General features: G+C 44.4%; 11 protein-coding genes across 11 annotated transcripts; 7 read left to right on the top strand and 4 right to left on the bottom strand.

The window, feature by feature from the left end:
- Positions 1–160: 160 nt before the first annotated feature.
- Positions 161–706, bottom strand: CANTADRAFT_89262 (uncharacterized protein; the record flags this gene model as incomplete). Its single annotated transcript, XM_020211542.1, has 1 exon — positions 161–706. One exon carries the CDS (start codon positions 704–706, stop codon positions 161–163), a length of 546 nt encoding a protein of 181 aa, XP_020064741.1.
- Positions 707–903: 197 nt separating this feature from the next.
- CANTADRAFT_205700 (uncharacterized protein) lies at positions 904–1,730 on the top strand. Its single transcript, XM_020206586.1, has one exon. The coding sequence runs from the start codon at positions 1,102–1,104 to the stop codon at positions 1,528–1,530; it is 429 nt and encodes a 142-aa protein (XP_020064740.1). The 5' UTR covers positions 904–1,101; the 3' UTR covers positions 1,531–1,730.
- A 918-nt stretch (positions 1,731–2,648) lies between these two features.
- On the top strand, positions 2,649–4,349 carry CANTADRAFT_5344 (high-affinity glutamine permease; the record flags this gene model as incomplete). The annotated part of the gene is made up of 1 exon (XM_020210205.1): positions 2,649–4,349. One exon carries the CDS (start codon positions 2,649–2,651, stop codon positions 4,347–4,349), a length of 1,701 nt encoding a protein of 566 aa, XP_020064739.1.
- A 165-nt stretch (positions 4,350–4,514) lies between these two features.
- CANTADRAFT_20919 (uncharacterized protein) lies at positions 4,515–5,579 on the top strand (the record flags this gene model as incomplete). Its single annotated transcript, XM_020206634.1, has 1 exon — positions 4,515–5,579. One exon carries the CDS (start codon positions 4,515–4,517, stop codon positions 5,577–5,579), a length of 1,065 nt encoding a protein of 354 aa, XP_020064738.1.
- Positions 5,580–5,743: 164 nt separating this feature from the next.
- Positions 5,744–6,484, top strand: CANTADRAFT_49583 (uncharacterized protein; the record flags this gene model as incomplete). The annotated part of the gene is made up of 1 exon (XM_020209727.1): positions 5,744–6,484. One exon carries the CDS (start codon positions 5,744–5,746, stop codon positions 6,482–6,484), a length of 741 nt encoding a protein of 246 aa, XP_020064737.1.
- A 190-nt stretch (positions 6,485–6,674) lies between these two features.
- On the bottom strand, positions 6,675–8,183 carry SIK1 (snoRNP complex protein; the record flags this gene model as incomplete). The annotated part of the gene is made up of 1 exon (XM_020209800.1): positions 6,675–8,183. One exon carries the CDS (start codon positions 8,181–8,183, stop codon positions 6,675–6,677), a length of 1,509 nt encoding a protein of 502 aa, XP_020064736.1.
- Positions 8,184–8,467: 284 nt separating this feature from the next.
- UGA3 (Uga3p) lies at positions 8,468–11,014 on the bottom strand (the record flags this gene model as incomplete). Its single annotated transcript, XM_020209757.1, has 2 exons — positions 8,468–10,145; positions 10,488–11,014. The coding sequence occupies 2 exons, from the start codon at positions 11,012–11,014 to the stop codon at positions 8,468–8,470; spliced, it is 2,205 nt and encodes a 734-aa protein (XP_020064735.1).
- Positions 11,015–11,443: 429 nt separating this feature from the next.
- Positions 11,444–12,771, top strand: UBC4 (E2 ubiquitin-conjugating protein). The gene is made up of 2 exons (XM_020207456.1): positions 11,444–11,775; positions 12,004–12,771. The coding sequence occupies exons 1-2, from the start codon at positions 11,732–11,734 to the stop codon at positions 12,401–12,403; spliced, it is 444 nt and encodes a 147-aa protein (XP_020064734.1). The 5' UTR covers positions 11,444–11,731; the 3' UTR covers positions 12,404–12,771.
- A 414-nt stretch (positions 12,772–13,185) lies between these two features.
- SPT7 (SAGA histone acetyltransferase complex subunit) lies at positions 13,186–16,794 on the top strand (the record flags this gene model as incomplete). The annotated part of the gene is made up of 3 exons (XM_020209731.1): positions 13,186–13,368; positions 13,594–14,114; positions 14,175–16,794. The coding sequence occupies 3 exons, from the start codon at positions 13,186–13,188 to the stop codon at positions 16,792–16,794; spliced, it is 3,324 nt and encodes a 1,107-aa protein (XP_020064733.1).
- Positions 16,795–17,015: 221 nt separating this feature from the next.
- Positions 17,016–21,500, top strand: CANTADRAFT_48967 (uncharacterized protein; the record flags this gene model as incomplete). The annotated part of the gene is made up of 3 exons (XM_020209654.1): positions 17,016–19,452; positions 19,498–20,650; positions 20,729–21,500. The coding sequence occupies 3 exons, from the start codon at positions 17,016–17,018 to the stop codon at positions 21,498–21,500; spliced, it is 4,362 nt and encodes a 1,453-aa protein (XP_020064732.1).
- An 18-nt stretch (positions 21,501–21,518) lies between these two features.
- Positions 21,519–22,300, bottom strand: CANTADRAFT_25545 (uncharacterized protein). Its single transcript, XM_020207455.1, has 2 exons — positions 22,187–22,300; positions 21,519–22,144 (listed from the first exon to the last, which is right to left on the bottom strand). Exons 1-2 carry the CDS (start codon positions 22,272–22,274, stop codon positions 21,852–21,854), a joined length of 381 nt encoding a protein of 126 aa, XP_020064731.1. The 5' UTR covers positions 22,275–22,300; the 3' UTR covers positions 21,519–21,851.
- Positions 22,301–23,492: the final 1,192 nt, after the last annotated feature.

Raw genomic sequence — 23,492 nt, 5'->3', positions numbered from 1 at the left:
CACCCAGCAAGCAAGAGTAACTATACTGGATGGGTGGGACGTTTTCAAGCTACAAAATGCTATGCTCATAACCTTTACTTTATACAAGAACTATCATAAACTTCGTAAATACAGTTCCATCTCGTAGATGGTGACCCTAATAAGTTGGGAGATGCATTGCCTATTGGCTGGCGATATTCACTTCCTTGTACCAAATTCCGCCTTTTTCCTTGAGTCTGTTCATGACAAACTTCAAGCCTTCTCTGGTATTGGACATGTTGGACGAGAACCGTTTGAGGCTCCACTCTTCGATTTTTTGTTTGAAGCCCATGAGATTGGAGGAGAACTTGACTTTGGCCTCCACCAACGTGCTGTTAGGGTCCACCGTGCTATACTTCAAGTATTCCTCCACCCGGATAAACTTGCGATGGTCAACGTTGGAAGTGTAGGAAAGAAGGGTCTGGGTTTTGGGGTCCACCACCACCTTCTCGATAATCCAGGAGTCGAGGTTGGAACCCAAGAACGGTTTGATAAACCCCGGCAATCTCCCTGTTTTGACCACCAATCTGGTGAACCTCAAGCACCCGTCTTCGTCTACCGATTGTTCCAAGGTGTCACTGCTTAGCACATGCTTGGCAAAGGGGTTGGGGTACCGATTGAAGTAGGCCAAACTCACGGTCTGGAAATCGTGGTTGTACACGTGTGAGTTTTCGAAGAAGAGAACCATGGTCAACTAGTCTAGGGGTGGTCTGACTGGTGATGGACCGTAAATTTTCCAAACCACTAGCGGAGAGCGATTGGTAAGCGGTCGTGCGCGCGCCTCGGACATAATCAGAGGCCGGTGATTGTGCGATACTGGCACCGAAATTGTCCCCATGCTCTTGCCTGAGAGGGGGATTGTGCTGGTGTTGCGATCGGATGCGTTAGCTATCGTGGTATCTGGAGCCGTGACGAAATCGTATCAACAATCGACTCTGTCAGGAGATATGCGTGTACAGTATTCTTTTTCAGCAGGGAACACATATCGGATTGAATTCAATAGGCTAGCCTGGACAAGGCATGAAATAGCAGCAGTATTGGCACCGCTGCCTGTGAAGGAAAATAGGGCCTCAATCGCCTTTTATGAAATATCCTAGTAGATTAACCATAATTAATAGTCTCGCACCGAGCTTCCCAATGGCAAGGTTTATAGCCATTCGCGGCTTCATACGAGATCGTGCTGCCCTCAGGCACAGTGTAACCCTCAGGCAGAGAATTCTCCGCCTTATTCTCCTGGAGAAGATCATCCTCGATTTATGCAAGCAATGTAATTCTGGGACGCGAACAGTTCAAGAAGATCGATCGGCAGCCAATGAGGTCATACTACTCCACAGTAACCCCAAGCGATCCAGGAACCAAGCCTGGCAAACCGCCCAATGGCATACACAGCCATGCCCCACCAGCCCCACTTTCTCCGTCATTCGTTACACATTTACGTCAGGCCGCCATTGCTCGTGGCCCCACGTCAAACAGGTGTTGTCTGGTTGCAAACAACAAACAACCCAACAATAATAAGATGGTAATAATATGGCCGCCACTGGACACCAGCAGCGACTTCTCACCAATGGGAAACGTGTCGTGTTCAGAGCTCCACCCACGGACCTACTGGCCAACCACTCTAATACCGCCACCATCGTTTGCACCATTCTGACACTGCCAAGCCTGTCGCGGGTGCCGTTTAATGGCGAGCTCGGAGCGTCTGGGGTAGAGGTGGGGCAACTGCCTAAAAGACGTCCATTCCCGCCTGGGGACCAGAATCAGCCCATGGTCGCCGACACGGACACCTCGATCCAGCCTGGGGTGCAGTGTGGGGCAGATACCAGGTTCGTACCTCACGGTAGCGGTAAGCGATCGGTCCACCCGGTGCGAACCAAATCCGTGCCGGGGCAGGTGGTTCCCTGCGGTACCGCGCAATGACGGTAGGTAGCGCGGGGGAGCTATTCAGGGCACGTAATTTCAAGTGCGCAGGGAAATTTTTTAGGCATCACCGCAGAAACCGCTGGCTGCGTCCCCCGAGAATGACACCAACTGCGCAGTGGCGGGCATTATGCCCCAGACCCTGGTGGTGTCTCCAGCCGCGCTGTGACATTACCCACCATGTTGGCAGCAGCCACGGGTCATCACACCATGCCTACAACCATCCCACCATGCTTGCCACTTTCCCGCCGTCCCCTGATGGTATGGTCCTTCCAGGAACATTGCCTCACAGTTGATGCCCGGCCCCACCAGTTTTCTTGGGCATCTCGCCTAGTTTTTCCCTGTCGGACCGTTGCTGCGAGACTGCAAAAAAAAAAACCGTGCACCAAAAGAAATACCAACCAGAATTGTAAGTCATCGCCATTCAACAGTGCCTGTGGACGGTCCAGAGTCCTAGCTAGCGGGTTCTGGTGTGGGGTCCGCGGTTTGAGGCGTTTGCTCGGCTTATGTCCATCCGCTTCCTGCGGTTCGCAGGTATCCAGTCTGGGGATTCTCCAATTACAACCACCCATTGTGTTATCTGGTGTAAGCGATCTTTCTCCACGATTGTATAAAAGCTCCGGTCGTGGCTTGGTTATTTCAGATATATACCCACCCATTTCCTATCTTTGAAACTTCCCATATCTCCCAAACTCCGACTAGTCTTTCCTACCATGTCGGATATTCACAAACCCAGAGTTGAGTCTCTGGAACCTACCGTGCTGGAGATTGGTCCTTTCTACTCCGATTCCATGAACAACTCCAAGTGGCAAGACTTCAAAGACTCCTTCAAGAGAGCTGTGCCCACCGAGAAGGATGAAAACGTCAGAAGCAAATCCATCACCAAGAGACACTTGAGGTTGATGGCCTTGAGTACCGGTCTCGGAACCGGTCTCTTGGTGGCAGCTGGGCAAAAGCTTAGAACTGCAGGTCCAGCAGGTGTCTTGATTGCTTACTTCATCACCGGTTACATCATGTTGGTTCCTACCATCAACTCCGTCAGTGAGCTCAGTATCGCATACCCAGGCTTGCCTGGAGGGTTTCAAGCATATCCATCCAAGTTCATAGATGAGAGTTGGGGCTTTGCTTTGGGCTGGAACTATGCCATCCAGTGGATGACTGTCATCTGGTTAGAGTTGGTGACTGCCAGTATGACCATCAAGTTCTGGAACACCAGCATCAATCCCGATGCCTTTGTGACCATCTTCTTGTTCGTGGTTATTCTCATCAACTTCTGTGGTGCCAAGGGTTATGCCGAAGCAGAATTCTTCATGAACTCCATCAAAGTTTTGATGTTGGCAGGCTTTGTTATTTTCGGATTGATCATTGACTTGGGCGGAGGTCCTCAAGGTTTCGTTGGTGGAAGATACTACCATGACCCTGGTGCATTCACTAGTTTTAAGGGTTTAGTGTCCGTGTTCGTGACTGGTGCCTTCTCCCTTGGTGGAAGTGAGTTCATCTCTCTTTCTGCTGCTGAAACTGGTGGTAATGTGAGAGCAGCCATCAAGAGTGCTTCCAAGTTGATTTTCTTTAGAGTCACTGTCCTTTTCTTGGGATCCTTGTGTATGGTTGGTTTGTTGGTTCCATCCACTTCCGACAGATTGATGGGCTCTGGCGATGCTGCCACCCATTCCTCTCCATACGTGATTGCTGCCGAAATGCATGGTGTTAAGGTCCTTCCTCACATCATCAACGCTGTCATTCTTGTTTCTGTCACCTCGGTCGCAACTGCTGCCATGTACAGTAGTCCTCGTCTTATCCAGTCCTTGGCTGAACAAGGGCTTGCTCCTCAATGGTTCAACTACATCGATAGATCCGGTAGACCTTTGAGAGCCTGGCTTGTCACTGTCGTCACCTCGTTCTTCTCGTACATTGCCACCTACGAGAAGCAGGAAACGGTCTTCAACTGGTTGTTGTCGATCTCTGCCCTTTCGTTCATCTTCATCTGGTTGGCCATTGCCATTTGCCACCTTAGATTCAGGGCTGCTTTGAAGCATAACAACATCCCCTTGAGCTCTTTGGCCTACGTGTCTCCCACCGGAGTCATTGGTTCGTGGTTGTCGATCATTGTCAACTCGCTTATCTTGATCGGGCAATTCTGGGTGGCTTTGTGGCCGGTTGGTGGAGACGGCAAGCCCAACGCAGAGTCGTTCTTCGAGAACTACTTGGGTATGCCTTTCCTCTTGGTGTGCTACGTGGGCCATAAAGTCTGGACCAAAAACTGGAAGTTATGGGTCAAGATAGAGGACATCGATGTCAACGGCGGCAGAGTCATCCACGATCCCGAGATCTTGGAGTTGGAAAACTTCGAAGTCGAGGAGAGATACAGAAAGGCTCCTTTCTGGAAGAAGGCTCTTATTGTCTGTTTCGACTAAACATTTCACTTCTGTTCGCATTATTTATTCTCAATAAACCAGGTATTTTGAAACAATTTCGCACCCATGTATTCAACACATATTTGTAGGTGAACTGATACACATTTCCTGGGCAGGGGGAGGGTATAAAGAGGAGAAAAGACGTCCCTGGAACTAGCCACTGCCATGGAGAAATCGAGCGAGTGTTTCTGGGGCGTGATCGCTGATCTACTCACGGTGTGCTCCCAAAGAGACGGGGTCGAGTACATGCTCGTCACAAAACATCGAGACAAGGGCCTTGATTTTCTGTACTCGTCCGGGTTCACTGCCACCAACAAGGACAAAATCGAGGACTTGCTTCAGGAGTATACTGGCGGCAGTTTATCAACAATCAAGCCCGCCCTCCTGAAGCAGTACATGTTGGAGCTTTCCAGAACGTCTAATCAAGAGTTGTACACCCAGTACTACAACTTGTTGAGCTGCGTGAGCCAGATTGCCTGCAAGGAGATTGCAAAGAAGTGGATCAAAGTCGTGGAGCCCAAGAAACAGAAAATGTACCCTTACAAGGACCACAACGTGTCCAAGCCCCCATGGTGGCCCCACAACGTGGACCATATCGAACCAGACCATTTGGAGAAGGATGGCCGCATCCAGCTCCTCATAAGGATCCTCAGGGATCCGACCATCCCCATTGAGTCCTTGAAGCTACAGACCACCCATCTCAACTTCAAGTTTCCTATTGTTCAGAGACTATTGAGTGAAATTTACTATCTAGCATTTTGGGACCGCGCTTTCTATGGCTATTGTAGCGGAAGTACCCACTACAAAACGCCCCTGGTGGGCCAGGATCTGGTCTTTATCAACGTTAGCAACCTAAGAGAGTCAGAGCTGAAGCCTGGCATTTTACGAGTCAGCCAGATTGTGCCAAGCGAGCTTAATTCGGCCATCTACGATGTTCAAGGTTGTCTTCCCGTGGTGGGGCAACTGGAAGTTAGAACACCAACTACTAAACCACCTGAAGTCGAACCCCTCGCAAAGAAGAGAAGATTGTCAGCTACTCCACTGAAGGCCAGTACGAACGTAGACTGTTTCAGTGACGTGAGCTCGTTGGGTGATTCAGTCAATTATTACTACAACAATGCTACGTATCTGCAACCCATCAAGATGGAATGTACTGAGTTGACATTTCCTCGTTTGTACCCTCCAGATCAGACAGAATCTGATTATGTTCCCTTTCTGTATTTACCGTAGTCTGTAAAATGAATATTACCATTTAAGAAATCCTAATTTGTAGCGCCTAGTTTGTGGTAGAATTGCAAACTTTTAATATTTGCATAAAATTTGAAAAAAAGTTGCAAAAAAGCTCGAACACCAAAGCTATTACATCAACTACCAAGCTGCTAACAACTACCATAATGACGAAGCAAACCGACAGAGAAGTGTCCACTCAAGCCAAAGAGCCCGAACACCCTCCTGTAGCACCAAAACAGGACAACAGGAATTTGTGCAACCACTTGCACGAATACGCAATGGTCAGAGCGGTTAGTGATTCCATCCATGCCTTCCCACTTTATCACGACATTGTATTGAAATGGTCTCCTACTGCAGCGGCTATTAGGGAAACCCAACCGCTAAAGCTTGTTTTGGATCAAGGCGACAAGATTGGCCATGCCGTGTTGACCAAGATGGACCAGTTGGTTCCATCGTTGAAGACCATCGAGTCTCGAGACGTAACCGAGCCAATCCTCAAGCCGGTACAAGTTGCAATCACAAGCGTCCAGAATTCTGTGGACTCAGCCAAGAAGGGCGTCAACAATACTATTGTCGAGCCGATCCAAACGATGGCCGTGAACGTCAAGCTGAAGGTACAAACCACGCTTACAGATTCGACAGGCAAGTGTGTGATCACGTCCCTGGTCGACCCAGTAGTCGGACCCATCAATTATAATTTGGAGCACCTTGTAGAGTCCTACTCACCTCAAACAAGAAAGGTTGCAAAAGATGGGTTCTCCAGTGAGATTTCGAGAACTATTGAATTGTTCAAAAATATCGCCACAAGATCCAAAGAGTCTCCACAAGTCCTTTCAGGTCATCAGTTACCTTTGATTGATTCCCTTGCTCGAGATGAACCTGCGCAAGGAAGTAACTCCAACTAAGGTCATCCAAATTATAGAAATACGTAGGGCGCTCACCACTAATTTGTCACGCTTTGTCCTCGACTTACTTGCTATAAATAAGGGCTTTCTCCAGTTTCAGTATATATTAACATGCAATAAAAAAGTATATTAGTTTACAATAGTGTAGTTCTAATAAACTACAATAGAAAAACAAGGAATATTACTTGAATTAATCCTTAGACTTTTTCTTCTTCTTCTTTGGGGACTCATCATCGTCAGCCTTACGCTTCTTTTCCTTCTTTTCCTTCTTTTCCTTCTTCTCTTTCTTTTCCTTCTTTTCCTTCTTGTCCTTCTTTTCCTTCTTGGCTGATTTTTCTTCCTTTTCTTCTTCTTCTTCATCTTCTTCGTCAATTTCAATTTCGTCAGCGAGATCACCAACTAATGACAAGGCAGCCTTGATAGCATCGGAGTTCTTCATTGGAGCAGCACCAGTTTCGTAGAAGTTCAATCTGTCTTCAACTTGCTTCTTCAAAATGTTACCGAAAGCAGTGGTAGGTTCGTCGGAGTAGTTATCAATTCTGGAGGCAATAGAACACTTGTTGGCTAAGAATCTGGAGATTCTACCCTTGTTCTTGGCAGCAGCCTTACCGATGAAAGAAGAGTGGTAGATCAAACCATACTTTGGAGTGTTACCCTTAGTCTTCAAGGCTCTGAACAAAGCCTTTTCAGCACCCAAAATTTGGACGGTGGAAGCAGCTTGCTTGGACAAGTTGGTCAAGGAACCAGCGTGGGAAATCAATCTAGCACCAACAACTTCACCAATCAAAGTAGACAAGTTTGGAGCAACGGTGTGCATCTTTTCAGTCAAGTATTGTGACAACTTGGCACGTTCTTCAGTGGTGTTGACAACGATTTCAGCGAAGTTGGTGACCATGTCCATATCTTGTTCACTAAGATCTTGACCCATGGAGATTTTAGCGTTATCTATAACTCTTTGAGCAACACCAGAGTCATCATTGAGAATGGCAGCAACATCATGCAAAGATTCGTCAGTCAAAGAAGCCTTGTCCTTGATGGTCAAAGCCAACTTGGCATAAGATTGGTTGTCTGGAACTATCTTGGCCAATTCAGGGAAATGCCATCCGTACCATTCCTTGACTCTCATGGCGTAAGTGTTGATATCTTTGTCCAATTGATCTAATAAAGCAATAGCTTGAATGATGTGGTTGTCGTTCTTTTGGACAGAGAACTTAACTTTAGCTCTGGAGAAGGCATGACCTAAACCTAATTGGGCTCTTTCGATGTCACCATCTTGCAATTCTTTGAACAACTTGGCACCGTGAACTCTGATACCTCTCAAGAAATCTTGGGCGATTTCTCCGGAAATACAGTCAACGTATGGGAAGACCTCCTTAATAGATGGACCCAAGTTCTTGTCGGAAACACCCAAAGAGATCTTGTTCTTAGCAGAGGTCTTTGGCAAGTTCAACTCCAAAATAGACTTCAAGTAGTCGGAAACCAAACCTTCAGAGATATCGTTGGCGTTCTCCAAAGCTTGGGCAGCACCCTTGAAAGGAGCAAAGGAGACCAATTCAACCATCTTGGAAAATTTAGATAAGTCATTAGATGCTTCTTGCACTTCGCTCATTCTGGAAGCGATGTCATCTTGTTGAATTAAAACCTTGAAAATAGCATACCCGGTAGCTTCTTCAAAGAGAAGGTAATCCAAACCACCCATACTGTACTTTATGTGTTATTGATGAATGTAACCAAGGAACTTTTTGGAAAATTCTACACACTAGTGCTTCTAAGTTTTGGTACAGTGGAAAATTTCTCCCTCATCTCACTCCAAATTTTTTCATGGTGCCTTTGTGTAAGGATCGACGGCACGTGACTTGATGGCCCTTCTTTTGCAGCTACGGGTGGGACAGGTAATGGTGGGGCTCTGCCGTCGTACAAGATGCTATACTGGATGCGGGTGCTATTATTACATTGCTATTTACTATCATTGTCGTGTTATCGTCATGCAAAGTTGATATCCCATCCAAGTTCTTTAAGGATGGATTGCCAATCAACCACAGTATCACCTTTTGGATTCTGTTCCCATACTTTCTCCACCAAGAACTTCGCTCTTTGGATATTCCAGGGGCCATAGAGCTCCATCAAGTTAGTCATCCGTTTGAGCAACACGTCACGATCATGTTTGGTCACACAATGGATTCCTGACATGAATAGCGGAAACACCAAAGAAGCTTGTACCGGGGTTCCTAGGAGAATGTCAATGCACTTGATCAAGTCAGTGTTGAGAACCTGGATCTCTATCATCGATGGGTTGCACTTCAAGATAGATTGTTTCAAAAAAAGCTTTGCACTTAGTTGGAAGGCTTCAAAAAGGGTAAGCTGCCATTCCAATTCAGAATCAGTTATGCCTATTAAATCTTCAGGATCAGGTCTTGAGCTATCGATTTCCTTTTCCAACAAATTTGCTTTCTCTATAATTGTGTAAAGCATCTTGTTGATTTTTCCGTGCTCACTTATCTCTGATTCCCCATCTTCACTCGAGCATTCAGTATCGAGTGAGGTGTAGGTCGGGGATTCATCGACTCCCTTTTTATTCTCTATTTCAATGATCCCCTCGGAATAGATTCGCTGAAGTATCTTTTTACTCTCGAACACTAAAGTACTGATATCTCCAATGCTCTTGTATAACTTCTTTGATACCCCCAACAAAGGATTCAAGTTACCTCTTGAAAATCCAGCTTTGTCGGAGAAAATAGTGGCATAATCCTCAGATGGAAAGTAAGTTCCCCTTTCCGTGGAAGAACTTGCCAACAAGTCATGATAGGCAAAATTTGATATCAACCAGTGCTCTTCTTTCAGTCTGTTGAAATTCAATATTCCACCATGAGCGTAAAGGATCTTCCAGCCCCAATTCAAGAAAATTGACCAATTTTTAACATCTCCCTTACAGATCTCTGCACCACAAAGAATCAAAAGGGTCGCCAACTTTATAATTGTCACTTGGCGATCTTCAGGTTGAGCAACAGTGTTGTTGTTCGATTTGACTTCTGTCAATGATTTCATGAGATGTTCAAGTGCCATATCCACATACTTGGTACCTTCTTCTTTCCATTTGCCTCCCAAATGAAACCCTGCCCACGCAAGAATACCATAGAGAACACCCTTGTCCTTGTAGGCCAAAGGTAAGAACACCTTCTGGTACGCATTTGATTCATTCTGCGAAGAAGGTGCTATACTAATTTTGTCTGAAAGTGTTTCCACATAGTAGTTGTACAAGTAAGCACATTTAGGAGTGGCCAACTCAGGGAGATAAGATGGAGGATGGGGAGGGAGTGGAGTAATGATGGAGTTTAGGTTTGTAATGAAATCTTCTCCGTTGGACGGGGTCATAAGTTGCAAATATTGACTATAGTAGGGACTTTGGGGATTGTTGAACATGTGGCCCAACTCCAGCAATGATTCAACAAATGAATTGGGCAGATGAATGGTTAAATCTTGGACGTCTTTGTTCACGACGAGCTGGTTATGTGGCTCGTCTTTGACTACGTGTTCTGACAGGACGGAGGATCTCTCTATAGGGGAATCTTGGATTCCATGATCTTTCAAGAATGTCAAAAAAGACGAAGGGGACGATGGGGATCTTGGTTGTTCGAGGCGAGGAGAATTAACCTGAGATGCACTCTGGCTAGCACTCTCAGCGAGGAGGTTAAGGTTACTCCTTGATGTGGAATCGAACTGGGGCTCGTCATGGTTATGAAGGGAAAGTAAATGTGACATTGGCGACTCGACAGGGGCTTGGGCTAAATTGTTCCCGTCCAATGTTGATCTGAGATCGGAATGACTATATCTAAATGCCCGAAGGGGTTCACCGGGGCTGGCGTGGTCGTGTGCTAGTTTGGGTGAAAGAATTGAAGGTGATGGATAATTAATGTACGAAAGATGACTTGGAAGTTCCTTGACAGGTGCATCCTTTTCGAACTTGATGTTGTTGATGGAGGTCTCATCCGCGAGTTCGGGGGACTTGGAACTCTCTGGATGGGAATCAGCTGGTTTTGGTTCAGTGGACTGAGTTCTGGCTGGCTCGAACTCAGCAGGTTTCGAAGCCGTCTGTTGGGGGTTGGTCAGTTTGGATCTTCGTCTTCTTAGTTTCTGGGTCTTTTCATCGTTTTCGGCCTTCTCCCTGATCTCCTTGATTTCTGCTTCCGACATGTTCTCGTAGTCGACCCAGAGACACTCCTTCTTCAATCGGGAGCATCCAGAGCAAGTAGGTCTGAGCTCATCACACTTCTTTTTCCTTACCTTACAGGTGAGACACCCGTTTCTGGATCTCCTCGAGGACTTGGTGTTGAAGAAGTCGGTGGACTTGTTGATGAGCTTGAAGGAAGGGTCGCTGCCTTGGCTCGATGTCTTGGTGACAGGCTCGGAGGTCGAGCCTCCTGGTTTCTCGGGGGTGCTTGGGGTGAGGTCATGGGCGACCTTCGATGCCTTGCGGCCACCAGGGCTGATTTCTGTATTGGCTCGTTTCTTGGAATTAAAGGTAACCAACATTTCATCCATTCCTCGATGTAGCTGTTAATGGAGGTGCGATGTCATATAGGTGCAATGGAGGGCCACCAGGAAGAAGAAACAAAAGTGAGATGTGAATTACAGCTGGTACAGGAGCACAGAAAAAAGATTGTAATTTGGGAACTTAAAGCTAGGCCAAAGCCATTTAGTCAGTTAACACAGAGTGGGGTTACATGGGCCAGAAGTTAATGGTCCAATAGTGCAAGGCACGTAAGGGTGCAAAAAGTGCTATTGGATTTGGAGAAAGGGACCAGCAGTGGGGTACTTAAAAGTAGCCACAAAAATGTTGGGTGGGGAAAAACCGGATGGAGGGAAATTGAATCTGAGATGGAACGATCATTATAAAGAGGGGCTCGATGGTCGCAGGGGGATCCGGATAGTAGCCGGAGGGTGGGGCAGAGCGATGGGGAAGGGATGTTTCGATGCCAGCCGGACCTGGGACATGGACGTCACGAGAGAAGGCGCACGTGACGCCTCGTCCTCCAGTCGTGCCTGCGGTGGGCCGCTCGCGGCCAACCAGATTTTTCCATGACGTTCCACGGATATTGCAGGTTGGAGTCAGCAATGTGCAGCTTGCTAAGTGTAGTGTGTCACCTCACCCTCATAGATTTTGGCGGCAGTTCTTCCACACAACTGGATTTGAGATTTCGATTTACTACAGTTGATTTCATATTAACCTCCCCCATATAATCCATTACCATGTCTTTAAAACGTATTAACAAGGAGTTGACAGACTTAGGAAGGTATGTATTGACCGCGGATTTCGTGCTGCCCCTCATACAGTGAAGCTGGATGTTGGCTCTGGGTCGGCTCAGTGCCGGACTTTTGCCACACAAGGTTTCGTCGTCAAATCAGGTTTGATCATCTTCATGATGGAGGTGTGGTTGGTGGCATCGTGGCGAGCGACGTGGTCCTCGACTTGGGGCCCCTCGCCACCCCGGCTGCTGTGGCTGTTCATTACTAACATCTAGAGATCCCCCCTCCTCATGCTCCGCAGGCCCAGTGGGCGATGACTTATACCACTGGCAGGCATCCATTATGGGCCCCCCAGACTCACCATACGCCGGAGGTGTGTTCTTCTTATCTATCCACTTCCCTACCGACTATCCATTCAAGCCTCCAAAGATTGCTTTCACCACCAAGATCTACCATCCAAATATCAACAGTAATGGTAACATCTGTCTAGACATCTTGAAGGACCAGTGGTCGCCCGCCTTGACCATCTCCAAGGTCTTGTTATCTATCTGTTCGCTTTTGACTGATGCTAACCCTGATGATCCATTGGTGCCAGAAATCGCTCACATTTACAAGCAAGATAGATCCAAGTACGAGGCCACTGCCAAAGAATGGACCAAGAAGTATGCTATCTAACCGGTTGTGGGCGTTTGAAGTAAAACTTATACAGAATAGACCAATGGTGTCATAGATCGACATCCTTGGATTTATAAACGTTTTTATACATCCTTCAATAGCTTTGGACATACTTTAATGGAAATATCTCTAGTCATATGACTTACCCGTAGACTTGCACTGCTATCTTCAGTTGTATTCCTACCTGTGCTCGTCACTATTCGCTACGCAAGTAGCGATAGGGTGTAGAACACTTCTAGCATATCATTTTCTTGCTAATATTCAGCTTGGTGCCATCCTCTCTCGAATGGCATCTTCTCCCTCGGTCCACCTTTCTCTTCGCTCATTTATTGTCCGTCTTTTCTGGTATTAACCATTCTTTGCCAACCCCAGTTTGTGAGCACAAAAATCGCTACGAAAAAAATCGAGTGCAACGATAACCTGGTTGAAAACGACTGTAGGGAGTATTCTAGCCTACCATCGACAATCAATCGTTCCAAGAGGTTTACTATCTGGAAGTTGATCTCCGAGTGGCGTGGAACACTTCGTAATTGATTTGAGTTGAGTCAATTCAGTTGAAAGTACTGACAAAGCCGGTCTGTTTCCAATACTACCCATCCATCAAGTTCATCATCACAAGACGTGACGACTAAATACTATTGCTAGGACTGTCCTAAACTGTGCCAAGAATCAAGAAAACGAGTCTTGTTGTCCAAATACAACGATCAGAGTCGGTGCAACCAACATTAAGGACGCGACAGCATCACAGATCAAGCCTATAAGCTCCACAATCAAAGGTCAATATGGAAAGGCTATCAGCATTTGAGCTCAACAACTCCCGAAAGCTCTTTGAGTTGGCCAAGAAGTTACAAGACAAGAAGTTTTTCGAAACTTTCTTGAACGAAGCCCAATTCAAAATACTTAAGCATATAATCGATTTAGACAACTTTGACGTATGGTATAATTTTCTCGAAGGAAATTGTTATGTTCAGTTCTTGGATGATATTGGAGCTGATGATGCACAAGCTGAAGTCAAGCTCGAGCCTGGATTGAAGAAATCTGACCAGAATACCGAAGACACATCGATGGAAAATCCTGAAGAAGATTCAGAGAAAAGAAATGACTCTCCAACAGTACTGTCTGAGGACAAGGAGAAGACAGAAAGGAACTCGGAAGAATCGAATCAACCACCCTCAGAATCAGAAACAAAGGAAGAAGAGTCTAAAGGAGAAAAATCAGAAACAGGCACCAACCAAAATGACAACAATGAACTTCTATTTGAAGAAGGATCAAAAATGATAAAAATGTTGGCATTGCATATCAGATATTTGTTATGGGAGAAAGCAATTGATTTTTACTACGTTTCCAAAGATTTAGACCGGTCTGTGCATGACATCGAAGAGGTTACCGATGATTATGAATTGATTGACTCCTTGGACAATGTGCCGGAAGATGAAGAGCAGAATAAACCAGAAGAAGCATCCCAGCCTAGCAAACCCGTTGTTAGAGAAGAGGAAGATGAGTATGACGATGAAGATGACGATGACGAAGAAGTTCAAAAAGAGAAAGAGTCACAGCATGAAAATAAGGATGGGTCAGAGAAAAATGAGCTCGTTCTTGTTTTCAATGACGATAAGCAAATAGTCCTCGAAGTTCCTCTTTCCATTTTAAAACTGCAAGAGGCGAATCCAGAGGAGGAATTGACAAATGAACTTTCTGAACCGGCACCAGTGTCAGCCGAAAAAACAGAATCTCCTGCTTTAGCAGGGAATGAATCGTTTCAAGAGCAAAGCCCTGTTCTGAATCGTCCTACAACATCAAATGAAGAACACGATGCTTTAATAAAGGAATTCAATAAAGTGTATCATAACTTTGAATATGATCGTGAAACTTTGATCAAGAGGCGAAAATTGGAACGTTCAGATTTACAACTTGAAAATTCTAAGGATACAGATGATCAAGAATCCAATTTAAATGGTTCATCTTCCGATACACCGGGTGCCGCTAACAATTCATCTAGCAGTATGGGGATCAATTTGGGTGCAGCCAGTACATCATTGCAGCATTTATTGAGTACTATTCAGCAGCAAAGAGACAATGTTCCATTGAATGACCATGAATTACGAACGCTTTTCATGGATGTTAGAAAAAATAGGGGCAAATGGGCTAACGATGATAGAGTTGGCCAGGAAGAGCTCTATGAAGCGTGTGAAAAAGTTGTTTTAGAGTTAAGGGGTTATACAGAACACTCTACCCCTTTCTTGAACAAAGTGTCAAAGAGAGAGGCCCCAAATTATGGGTTGATCATCAAAAAGCCAATGGATTTGAACACTGTTATGAAGAAATTAAAGAGCTTGGCTTATTCATCAAAACAAGAATTTCTTGACGATGTAATGCTTATTTGGTCAAATTGTTTAACCTACAATGCTGATCCAAAGCATTTCATAAGAGCACACGCGCTAGCAATGCAAAAGAAGACCATGAAATTGGCCCCATCTATTCCAAATATTACTGTTCGGAACAGAGCTGACATAGAGTTGGAAGAAGATGAAGCCGAAGCTCGCCCAGCTACTCCCCTGGAACCTGGATTCGGGGGTGGTAAAGCCGTAAAGAAAGGAAGAAAAAGAACAAGGCAGGACCAAGTAAAGACAGAAACAGACCCAAATTCACCTATAAGTACCGCAGTATCGGCAATTGCATCACCCGAGGTAAAAGTGGCAGCTTCGGAAACCCCAGCAGTGGAGAATGGAAATTTGTCTAATGATGAAGAGGAAGAAGAAGAAGAAGAGGCAGAAAATATTAATGGTGAAGCGGATGGGATTCAAGAAGAAGAAGAAGAAGACGAGTTCGATCCTGAGCTTCAAGCATGGAGGGCACTAACTGCCAAATCAAGAGCAAATTATTGTGCTCAACGTTCGGAGTTATTTGACGAGAATTACCATCTCCGTCCTAATGCTAGAGCAATAATAAGAAAGCCTGCCGAAATGCAAAATTTCAATGAATACTTGACAAATAAGGAAGTTGTATCTAAATCAAATAATCTTTTAGAAAACGAGGAACCATATTTGTTAGAGTACGACATTACGGGAGGAATTCCAGGATTCGAATACAAAGGTGTTGATAAAGAAGAAGAAGAAAAACGCGAGGAGAAGTTAGTTGATATTTACTTGCAGCAAGCTCACGGTGATGCATCGAAGATTAAATCAGGATTTGTTCTTCCAACTGATTCAGGGTTGAACAAGTTGTATTTCGAGAACATTACTGAAATGCAAGAAATAAAAAAGATTTGCTTTAAGATTTCTTTGATTCGTCAAATGCAAACCCAGCAATTTGTTCATCATACTCAAATGAAGCAGCCAGAAATTGAAACTTTGAAAGAGGTCGACGTCGATTCTGCGTCTAAATTGCCTAATCATGAAATTAATGAAGAAGACATTCAGTTTGCTGTATTGAGGAGGAATGTTGCTAAAATAGCAATGCAAACCGGGTTTGAGTCAACACAACCCAATGCAATCAATACTTTGACACAAATTGCTGAGAGGTATTTGGGAAATTTGGTCAAGTCGCTCAAGATGCATAATGAATCCAACTCATCAAACAAATTAACATCAAGAGAGATCTTGTTGATGTCGTTACTTGAGAACGGTGTTGACAAACCTGATGACTTATACACATATGTACAGGAAAGAATTGTGAAGCAACAAGACAAATTGAAAGATTTAAGAATCAAGTTGTCTAATTTTTTGAAAGAATTATTGAGGCCTGGTTTGGAAAATTTCAATGAGAGAAGTTTTGAGGACAATAGTGAGCAATTTATGACAGGAGATTTCTCAAGTGATCTAGGAGATGATTTCTTTGGCTTTAAGCAATTGGGTTTGGATAAAGAGTTCAACATGTTGAGTACATCTATTCCCATTTATTTGTTGCATTCGAGGCTACACAATTCTTACAGTAGCACGGGTGTTGCTAGTAAAGGCAATAAATTTGAAGATTTGAATGATTTTAAGCCTGAAGATTTATATGCTAGTACAGTGGACCAGCAAATTGGATTGCTTGTACCATTCTATAGGAGGCTTTGTGAGAAATCTAAGGCTCATTTCATTAAGATGCAAAAGAAGAAAGGCGAGTCCACCGAGCTTCCACCTAATGATGCATTGATTATGATTGAAGATGAGGAACTTCCCCAAAAACAAAGAAATATCAGACCAAGATTGCCACCTACTGGTAAGATCTCATCTGTGAAAAAGAAGATAGTTGCTAACTCATTCTTTTTACCCGAAGAGACTGATTCTAACTCAGAAATCTCGCAACCATTGAAGTCAGAACAACTTTATTCCATGAAGGCCGAGGATTCCAAATCTAGTGTCTCGTCCAAAAGCCCCAAAAAGCTGCTGGTGAAAATGGAAGCGTAATGCGCTATGTAATTTAGACGATCGGAATTGTGTATTATTTATGTTTCATAAAGGACTGTACTGTTAGCATGCCTTCATGTCCTGGAGTAGAGTTCAGGCACGTGACCCAATATCCCACGTTTAGTGCTGCGACTTCAACGCGTAGTGAACCAGTCATCACCAAGCCCGCCTACTCTACTAGTTGATACAGCATAACACATCATCAATGTCGCAGATACACCATGAATAAAGAGGATCCAAAATATGTCAGCCAACTTCCAAAATTCTCCAAACTTCCGAAAGATGACCTACCCAAGAGAGATGTCTTCGGAAGAACCATTCTACATCTCTTGATCTTGAGCAACAGGAGCAATCTTCTCCAAGAGTTATTGAAAAATTCTCACATTAAGACCATCTTTAACCTCTGTGATTATGAGAACGGATGGAACTGCATGCATTACGTGATATTTTACAAGAGAATATCATGTTTTAGAATGTTGCTTGACTATTTCCGAGGAACTAGTGCTAAGCAAAACCTGGTTCTAGCCACCAACTCCTCATTACTAGAGATTTTAAAAACGAAAGATAGGGCTGGAAATACTCCATTACAATTGCTTGATAATGATTTTAAAGACCTCATATGGATACCAGATTACATTAACGAAAAGAGCGAGTTTCATATATCTTATAGATTCAAGCTGAACAAAGAGCCGGAAAGCGCGAAGAGGGCCTCTATCAAGTCTCCTCAAATACCCTGGAATCATGCCAGAGGTGGTAGTGAGGTTTACATGTTTGGAAACAATAACAGTAACCAATTGGGGTTTGGTGATTCAACAGATAGATCTATTCCTTCCAGGCTATCACATAACCCATTCAAAAAGTACAATCAGCATTCCCTTTCAATTGAAAATCTCAAAAAACCTCGTTACAAGCAAGTTGCTTTATCTAAATACCACTCAATCATATTGACTAGTTCTGGTGAATTGTTTTCCTGTGGGAAAGGCTCTAGGGGCAGATTGGGCCTTTCAAACCTTAGTGATAGCTTCAAGTTCCAGAAAATTGATATAGAAGATCCCATTAAATTTGTATCCAGTCATAACAATCATACAATTGCTGTCACCTTGCAAAACGAAGTATATTCCTGGGGTCTTAATAATTACAACCAATTGGGTTATGATTCATCTTCAAAATCTACTAGCAAAGGATTTACAGAAAAATTTGAACTGAGTCCTTCTCTAGTCGGAGGTGATTTGAGGAAAAATAGTGCAGAAATCAAGGGTGTTGCTACTTCTAAAATTCACGGAGTAGTATTTACCAAAACTGAATTGTTCTTTTGGGGTTTGAATATTGGTCAAATGGGGTTCACGGCTAGTTCGCAAAATATTGAATTTAAGCTAGATGATACCGTGTACAAGGGAGAGATTCAATCTACCCCAAGGGCCATTTCACTTAGAGATAATGTCAAATTAGTTGAAACTTGTGAATTGTGTACTTTTGTGGTCACAGATAAGAATGATATTCATGTATACTTTCAACACCATCATTATAAACTCCCAAAGATTCCAGTGAAGGGGTCCAGTGATAAACATTTTGATATTTTCAAACCTACCAGTCTTACTAAAGCTGTTCTGATTCAAAAAATTGTGGCAAGAAGCCTTGGCTCATGTATTATCTTGCTTGATAATGGTAACGTTATGAGTTTTTCGTTCAATCCTGACGACTATAAGAATACAAAGTATCTCTTTGTATGGCGAGCATATGATCATGACATGGTGGTCACTGATATCGATGCGTCTTATGATGGGTCAATTGTTCTTTGCACAAGGAATGGCTCGGTGTTTATCAAGTCAAGTCAGACCAAGCAAAGAAAACATTCGGTAACAGAAATCTCTTTGCCAATGCCAATCACTAAGAACAAATTCAAAAGACTTGATAACTTAAATAAGGTAGTACAGGTTTTCTGTGATCCAAGCTTTTCGTCTTTTGGATTTTTGAGAGACGATGTGGATTTATTACCTTTGAAATTGCAAAAGAATGATTTTGTGGATGATCTTGCCTATTTGAGCTGTATTAATGACGAGAATACCTATAGAAAACAAGATCAGTTGCTTACGTTGGATCATAACTACAAGACTTATGTCACAAACTTCTTCTACCCAGATAGGCTTGCCAATGATGAAGCTGATGAGCCCACTGCCGAAGACAATACAGGAGTAGTCGACCTTCTTGAGAAAAAGTATCATCACAAATACGATTACATCAGGAACCGTAAACCAAGAAGCTCAGAGACTTATGATTTAGAATTAAACACTATTCAAGATGGTTCGGTGAATATCACCAACGAAAAGTCGTTCAAGCTGAAATTTCTCGACGGACCATCTGATAACAGAGGATTTGACTGCAAGATTACTTTTAAGGATTTTCCCACCGTTAGCATAGGCTTTCATAAGCTTGTTTTACAGTTGAGATCAAGACCGATGAAGAAGCTTTTCGATGAGACTAATTCTGACGACCTTTTTGTGTCTGGTGATTTTCAGGCACAGTATTATAAGGATGAAAACAAGCTAGAAGTTCAGAGTCCTATTAATGCTATATCCATGGCATTGTTCATCCACTTCGTTTACTGCAATGATTTCCTAGATCTAAACGATGAAATTTTGAATCTGTTAGATTGTACTTGTTCCGACATAGTGAAATTTAGGAGGAAGGTTTCACTTGAGGTAGATCATTTGAAGAGCACATTTCAAATTTTTGATATGAACACAAGAACACTGGGAATATTGGGAGTCACAGAAATCTTTTCCACTTTGTTGGTGGAAAATTCAGGCGATGTTATTGTCCGTTTGAAGGATGATGAAATTAAATGTCATTCCTTTATTTTGAAGGCAAGATCAGCCTATTTTGAAACCTTACTTTCCGACAGATGGGTAAATGATGGAACTGAATTCTTAGATTTCACAGATGTAAGTCTGACGACCTTTGAAGCAATTCTCAAGTTTATCTACGGAGCTCATTCCGATCAAATATTTGATTTCGAATATCTGTTTGATGATACGGATGAATACATCAATGAAGTATTAGAATTAATCGAAGTGGCAGATGAATTATTATTGTTCCAATTGAAATCATTATCGCAAGTGGTATTGAGTGATTTGATTAACTTGGATAATGTTCTTATTTTGTTGACACATGCCGATGCCTTGTCTGCAGAGAAGCTTTTCATGAATTGTTGTTGGTATATATACAATAATTTGGAGATCTTGCTCTTTGATCCAACTTTCACAGATTTGTCATTAGACTTGATGCAGAAGTTAGAGGTTCAAGTGATTTACTTCCAAAATTGTAAATCGATAGATTTCTCTGATGATTGTGGTGTGTTAAACAAAGGAATGTTGACCAATTGGTTTGAAACGGATTCGGATAATCTCCTTAAAACTTACTTTGAACTGATGACAGAGTACAACGAGATATTCATAAGTGATAGAAAAGGATTCATGGGATTCAAACCTTTGGTTGATGTCAAGTATGAACTCAACAAAGATGGGAAGGAGGGCAAGAAAAAGCGAGACAGGAAGAATTCAAGAAGAAGCTCTACAGTGAACAACGAGATTCTTGATTTCAGAAACAGTATCAAGACTCGCGAAAAAGAGACTTATATTGATTCTTCTGTGCTAGAAGAAAAGAATGATGATGATACTGGGTTTGAGGTGGTGAATCGGGGAGGAAGACGGAAATCCAAGAACAATGGAAACGGTGTATCACCCACTCCACCTTGGACTCAGAACGGTTCTGCATCGTCTTCAACTACTTCCCTAGTCAGTAACATAGATACTGGACGCAGACCTCTGGCAGCCCCTGTTAGTTTACCAGCTAGTCTGTCTACTTTGTCTATAAACTCTACACTGTCTTCCACTGATCCAAATGTCAACATTTCCGAAACTGGATCGGCACCAAGGATGGGCTTGAGTCCATTTTCAAACTGGGCATCAAAGAGCACAGCTGTCCCCTTGTTTTCAGATAAACCTACAACTGCTTCACGTCCAGTTCTAGAGACCAGTTCAGATTGGGCTCGCAAGGGTAGTAGCAGCTCCAAAATTAAGATCGGCCCCATGATTAAATTATCCCAGAAAGAACGGAAAAAGAAGATGGCGATGGAACAGAACAGTGACGTGGTTGATAATACCCAGGCTGTATCATCTTTGCCCACCAACCCTTGGTCTAAGACCAATAGTGAAGCTACAGTGAGCGACGATCTTCCAGGAATGCCTAAGTTGGGTAGCTCGAAGAAGACCGTTCGGAGCGTTTTCAAGTCGACTCCATTGGCCGATGCTCCTAGAAGTCAAGCCAGCGTGGTTGCAGACCCTGTCCCAAGCATCAGAACACCGTCACTTACAGAGATCATGATAGAAGAATCACTTCGGGTGGAAAGAGCCAGGCAAGAAGAAGCTGAGAGGAAGACGTTGGCGGAAATCCAGCAAGAGCAAGAGTTTGCAAAATGGTGGGAGGAAGAGACCTTGCGGGTGCAAAAGCAGATGGGCACACTACAACTGGAGCCAAAGGCTCAACCAAAAGGGAAACCCAGAAACAAAAAAAAACCTTCTGGCAAAGAAGTTCCCCAGTCGAACATTCCTAACAAAGGCAAGCCGGCTGGGCCCAAAAAGAAAACCTCCAAGTCGGACAGCACCAAGGCCAAGTCCAAAAGTCCTAGTCCGATGACATCTCAATAATGTATATAATTAGATGACGATACGATACATACACAATCCATAAATCGAAGATCACTCACAGTAAGGGAAAGAATTGCACAGAAGGACAAGTTCCTTTTAGGATATGGATCCACTACTCTCGGCTCTCATAGATGAAAATGCAACTGAATGGGGAAGTAATATGAATTTCAGCGTGAATCATAGAATCTATGCTGAAGTCAGATATGCGATATGCTAAATCCTGGTGATATGTATAAAGCTGAAACTACTTGAGAAATTGCGTACTCTAAAACCAACGATATCCCATATCCAACTAGTGATATCCTAAAACCACCAAGTAATACTCCAAGTTCAGACACAACTGATCGATATCTAAAAGTCCACCTCATCAGGGAACCAGCCGTATTCAGTAAGATCCACCTTGTGGTTCTCCAGCACGATAACGCTTTCCCCAGCTAGCTTGGTGGCTTGAACGTACTCTCCCGAAGTTGCCCTAGGCGAGATTGTGCCAGAGCTCAGAAGTACCCGCCACCAGGGAAGTGTTTCGTAGGAGTACAGCAACTCGCCATCCTGTCGCAAGGTATCCATGATAGCCTTGCAATGCTTGAGGGAGTAGCCCACCTGCCTCGAGTTCTGGGGACGGTTGAGAAGGTAGGCTATGTGGCCTGTTCGTTAGCAACGACAATCAAAGTGTTAGTGGTACTTACCGTAGCTGGTGACCTTGCCATATGGAATTGAAGTCACTATCAGATACACCGAGTCATGGAACAGCTTCGACTCATCTGTCAATCTCATATTCAGATTAAAGTACTATCTATGCGATAGCTACAGGTAGTCTAATGATACCGAACTTTATTATTATCTATACTAATATACAAGATGGACTCAGGCGCGCTTGCGCGTCAGAGACCCGTATTAGCTAGCAGGCTTACAAAGCCAATAAAGCACCAGCAGCCAAAGCAGCGGCACCGGCAGCGGCGAACTTGGAGTTACCAGCGTTTTCCCAAGAGGTGACGACTGGAGCAGTACCGTTAGATGGAGCAGCAGAAACGGTGGTGGCTTCAGCGTGTCTGGCTGGGCAGTCAGTGACGGTGGAGTCACAAGAGGTGATGGTAACCAAAGTTTCGTGGGATTCGGTTTCGGTGACGGTGGCGGCGATGGCAGCGGCGGCGAAGAAGGCGACGGTAGTGAATTGCATTGTAAACGAAGGACTTGTTAGTTGGAAGATCTGAGTGATGATGAAAAAAAACTAAGATGGGGGCTGGGACCGGCAATATTTATAGAGTTTTTGACAGATGAAAAAATTGGCACCGGCCGTCAATCCCCGGCTTGGTGGCAGCCATTGGCAGTCCAGATCTCGGTTGGTGCCAATCAGGGGCTCCGTGCAAAAATCGCACCTGGTTGAAACATAAACATACCGGAAGCCTGCAGCTCTGCACGTCAACCGCAGGCTCAACTTGGTGGTGCAGCTGCCGCATTAGGAGGGCGGCGCGAAGGAAGATTTGCCAGGAGTATCTGCCAGAAGCAAAAATCGCACGTCGCTAATCGATTGGAAGAAACGATCGGCTCCCGCGCCCAATCAGGCAGGACTGTTGACAAATCGGGCTGGACGGCTCTGTGGGTTCAGATTTGTGCTAGATTAGTTGGAGATAAGAGGGCCGGTTGGCTGCGGGGCCCATAACAAATCGCCCCCAGGCGGCTTGCTGGTGCTTTCCGCCAATGGGTTTTGCCCATGGTGTGCCTGAAAGGCGACTGATGTTCGCGGGACCCACGTTTACGCAGAATGGGAGTAACCTGGAGCCCACGTCCGCCTGCAGTTTACACTCGGTCGCGCCCGCGCCCGCGCCAAATGGTACGAGTCCCGTGCATGCTCCTGCCAAACATGCCTGGCGGATGCAGGCTGTCGCAGCTACTGGTGGATACCGTGTATGGACTTCCATTATTCGCTATATACATTCGAGCCGGTGGTGCGCGCTTCCGGCTCTACGTGGTCCTCCACCTCAGATGGCGCTG

Source organism: Suhomyces tanzawaensis, assembly GCF_001661415.1.
Source record: "Suhomyces tanzawaensis NRRL Y-17324 unplaced genomic scaffold CANTAscaffold_3, whole genome shotgun sequence".
Taxonomy (NCBI): domain Eukaryota; kingdom Fungi; phylum Ascomycota; class Pichiomycetes; order Serinales; family Debaryomycetaceae; genus Suhomyces; species Suhomyces tanzawaensis.
This window is presented reverse-complemented; position numbering and strand designations above follow the sequence as displayed.

What these genes read in the sequence shown, in the direction of transcription:
- CANTADRAFT_205700 (XM_020206586.1), top strand. Translation starts at nt 1,102, where the DNA reads ATGAAATATCCTAGTAGATTAACCATAATTAATAGTCTCGCACCGAGC.
- UBC4 (XM_020207456.1), top strand. Translation starts at nt 11,732, where the DNA reads ATGTCTTTAAAACGTATTAACAAGGAGTTGACAGACTTAGGAAG. An exon ending in GAGTTGACAGACTTAGGAAG is followed by an intron (nt 11,776 to 12,003) that starts GTATGTATTGAC and finishes ACTAACATCTAG; the next exon opens with AGATCCCCCCTCCTCATGCT.
- CANTADRAFT_25545 (XM_020207455.1), bottom strand. Translation starts at nt 22,274, where the DNA reads ATGAGATTGACAGATGAGTCGAAGCTGTTCCATGACTCGGTGTATCTG. An exon ending in TGGCAAGGTCACCAGCTACG is followed by an intron (nt 22,145 to 22,186) that starts GTAAGTACCACT and finishes GCTAACGAACAG; the next exon opens with GCCACATAGCCTACCTTCTC.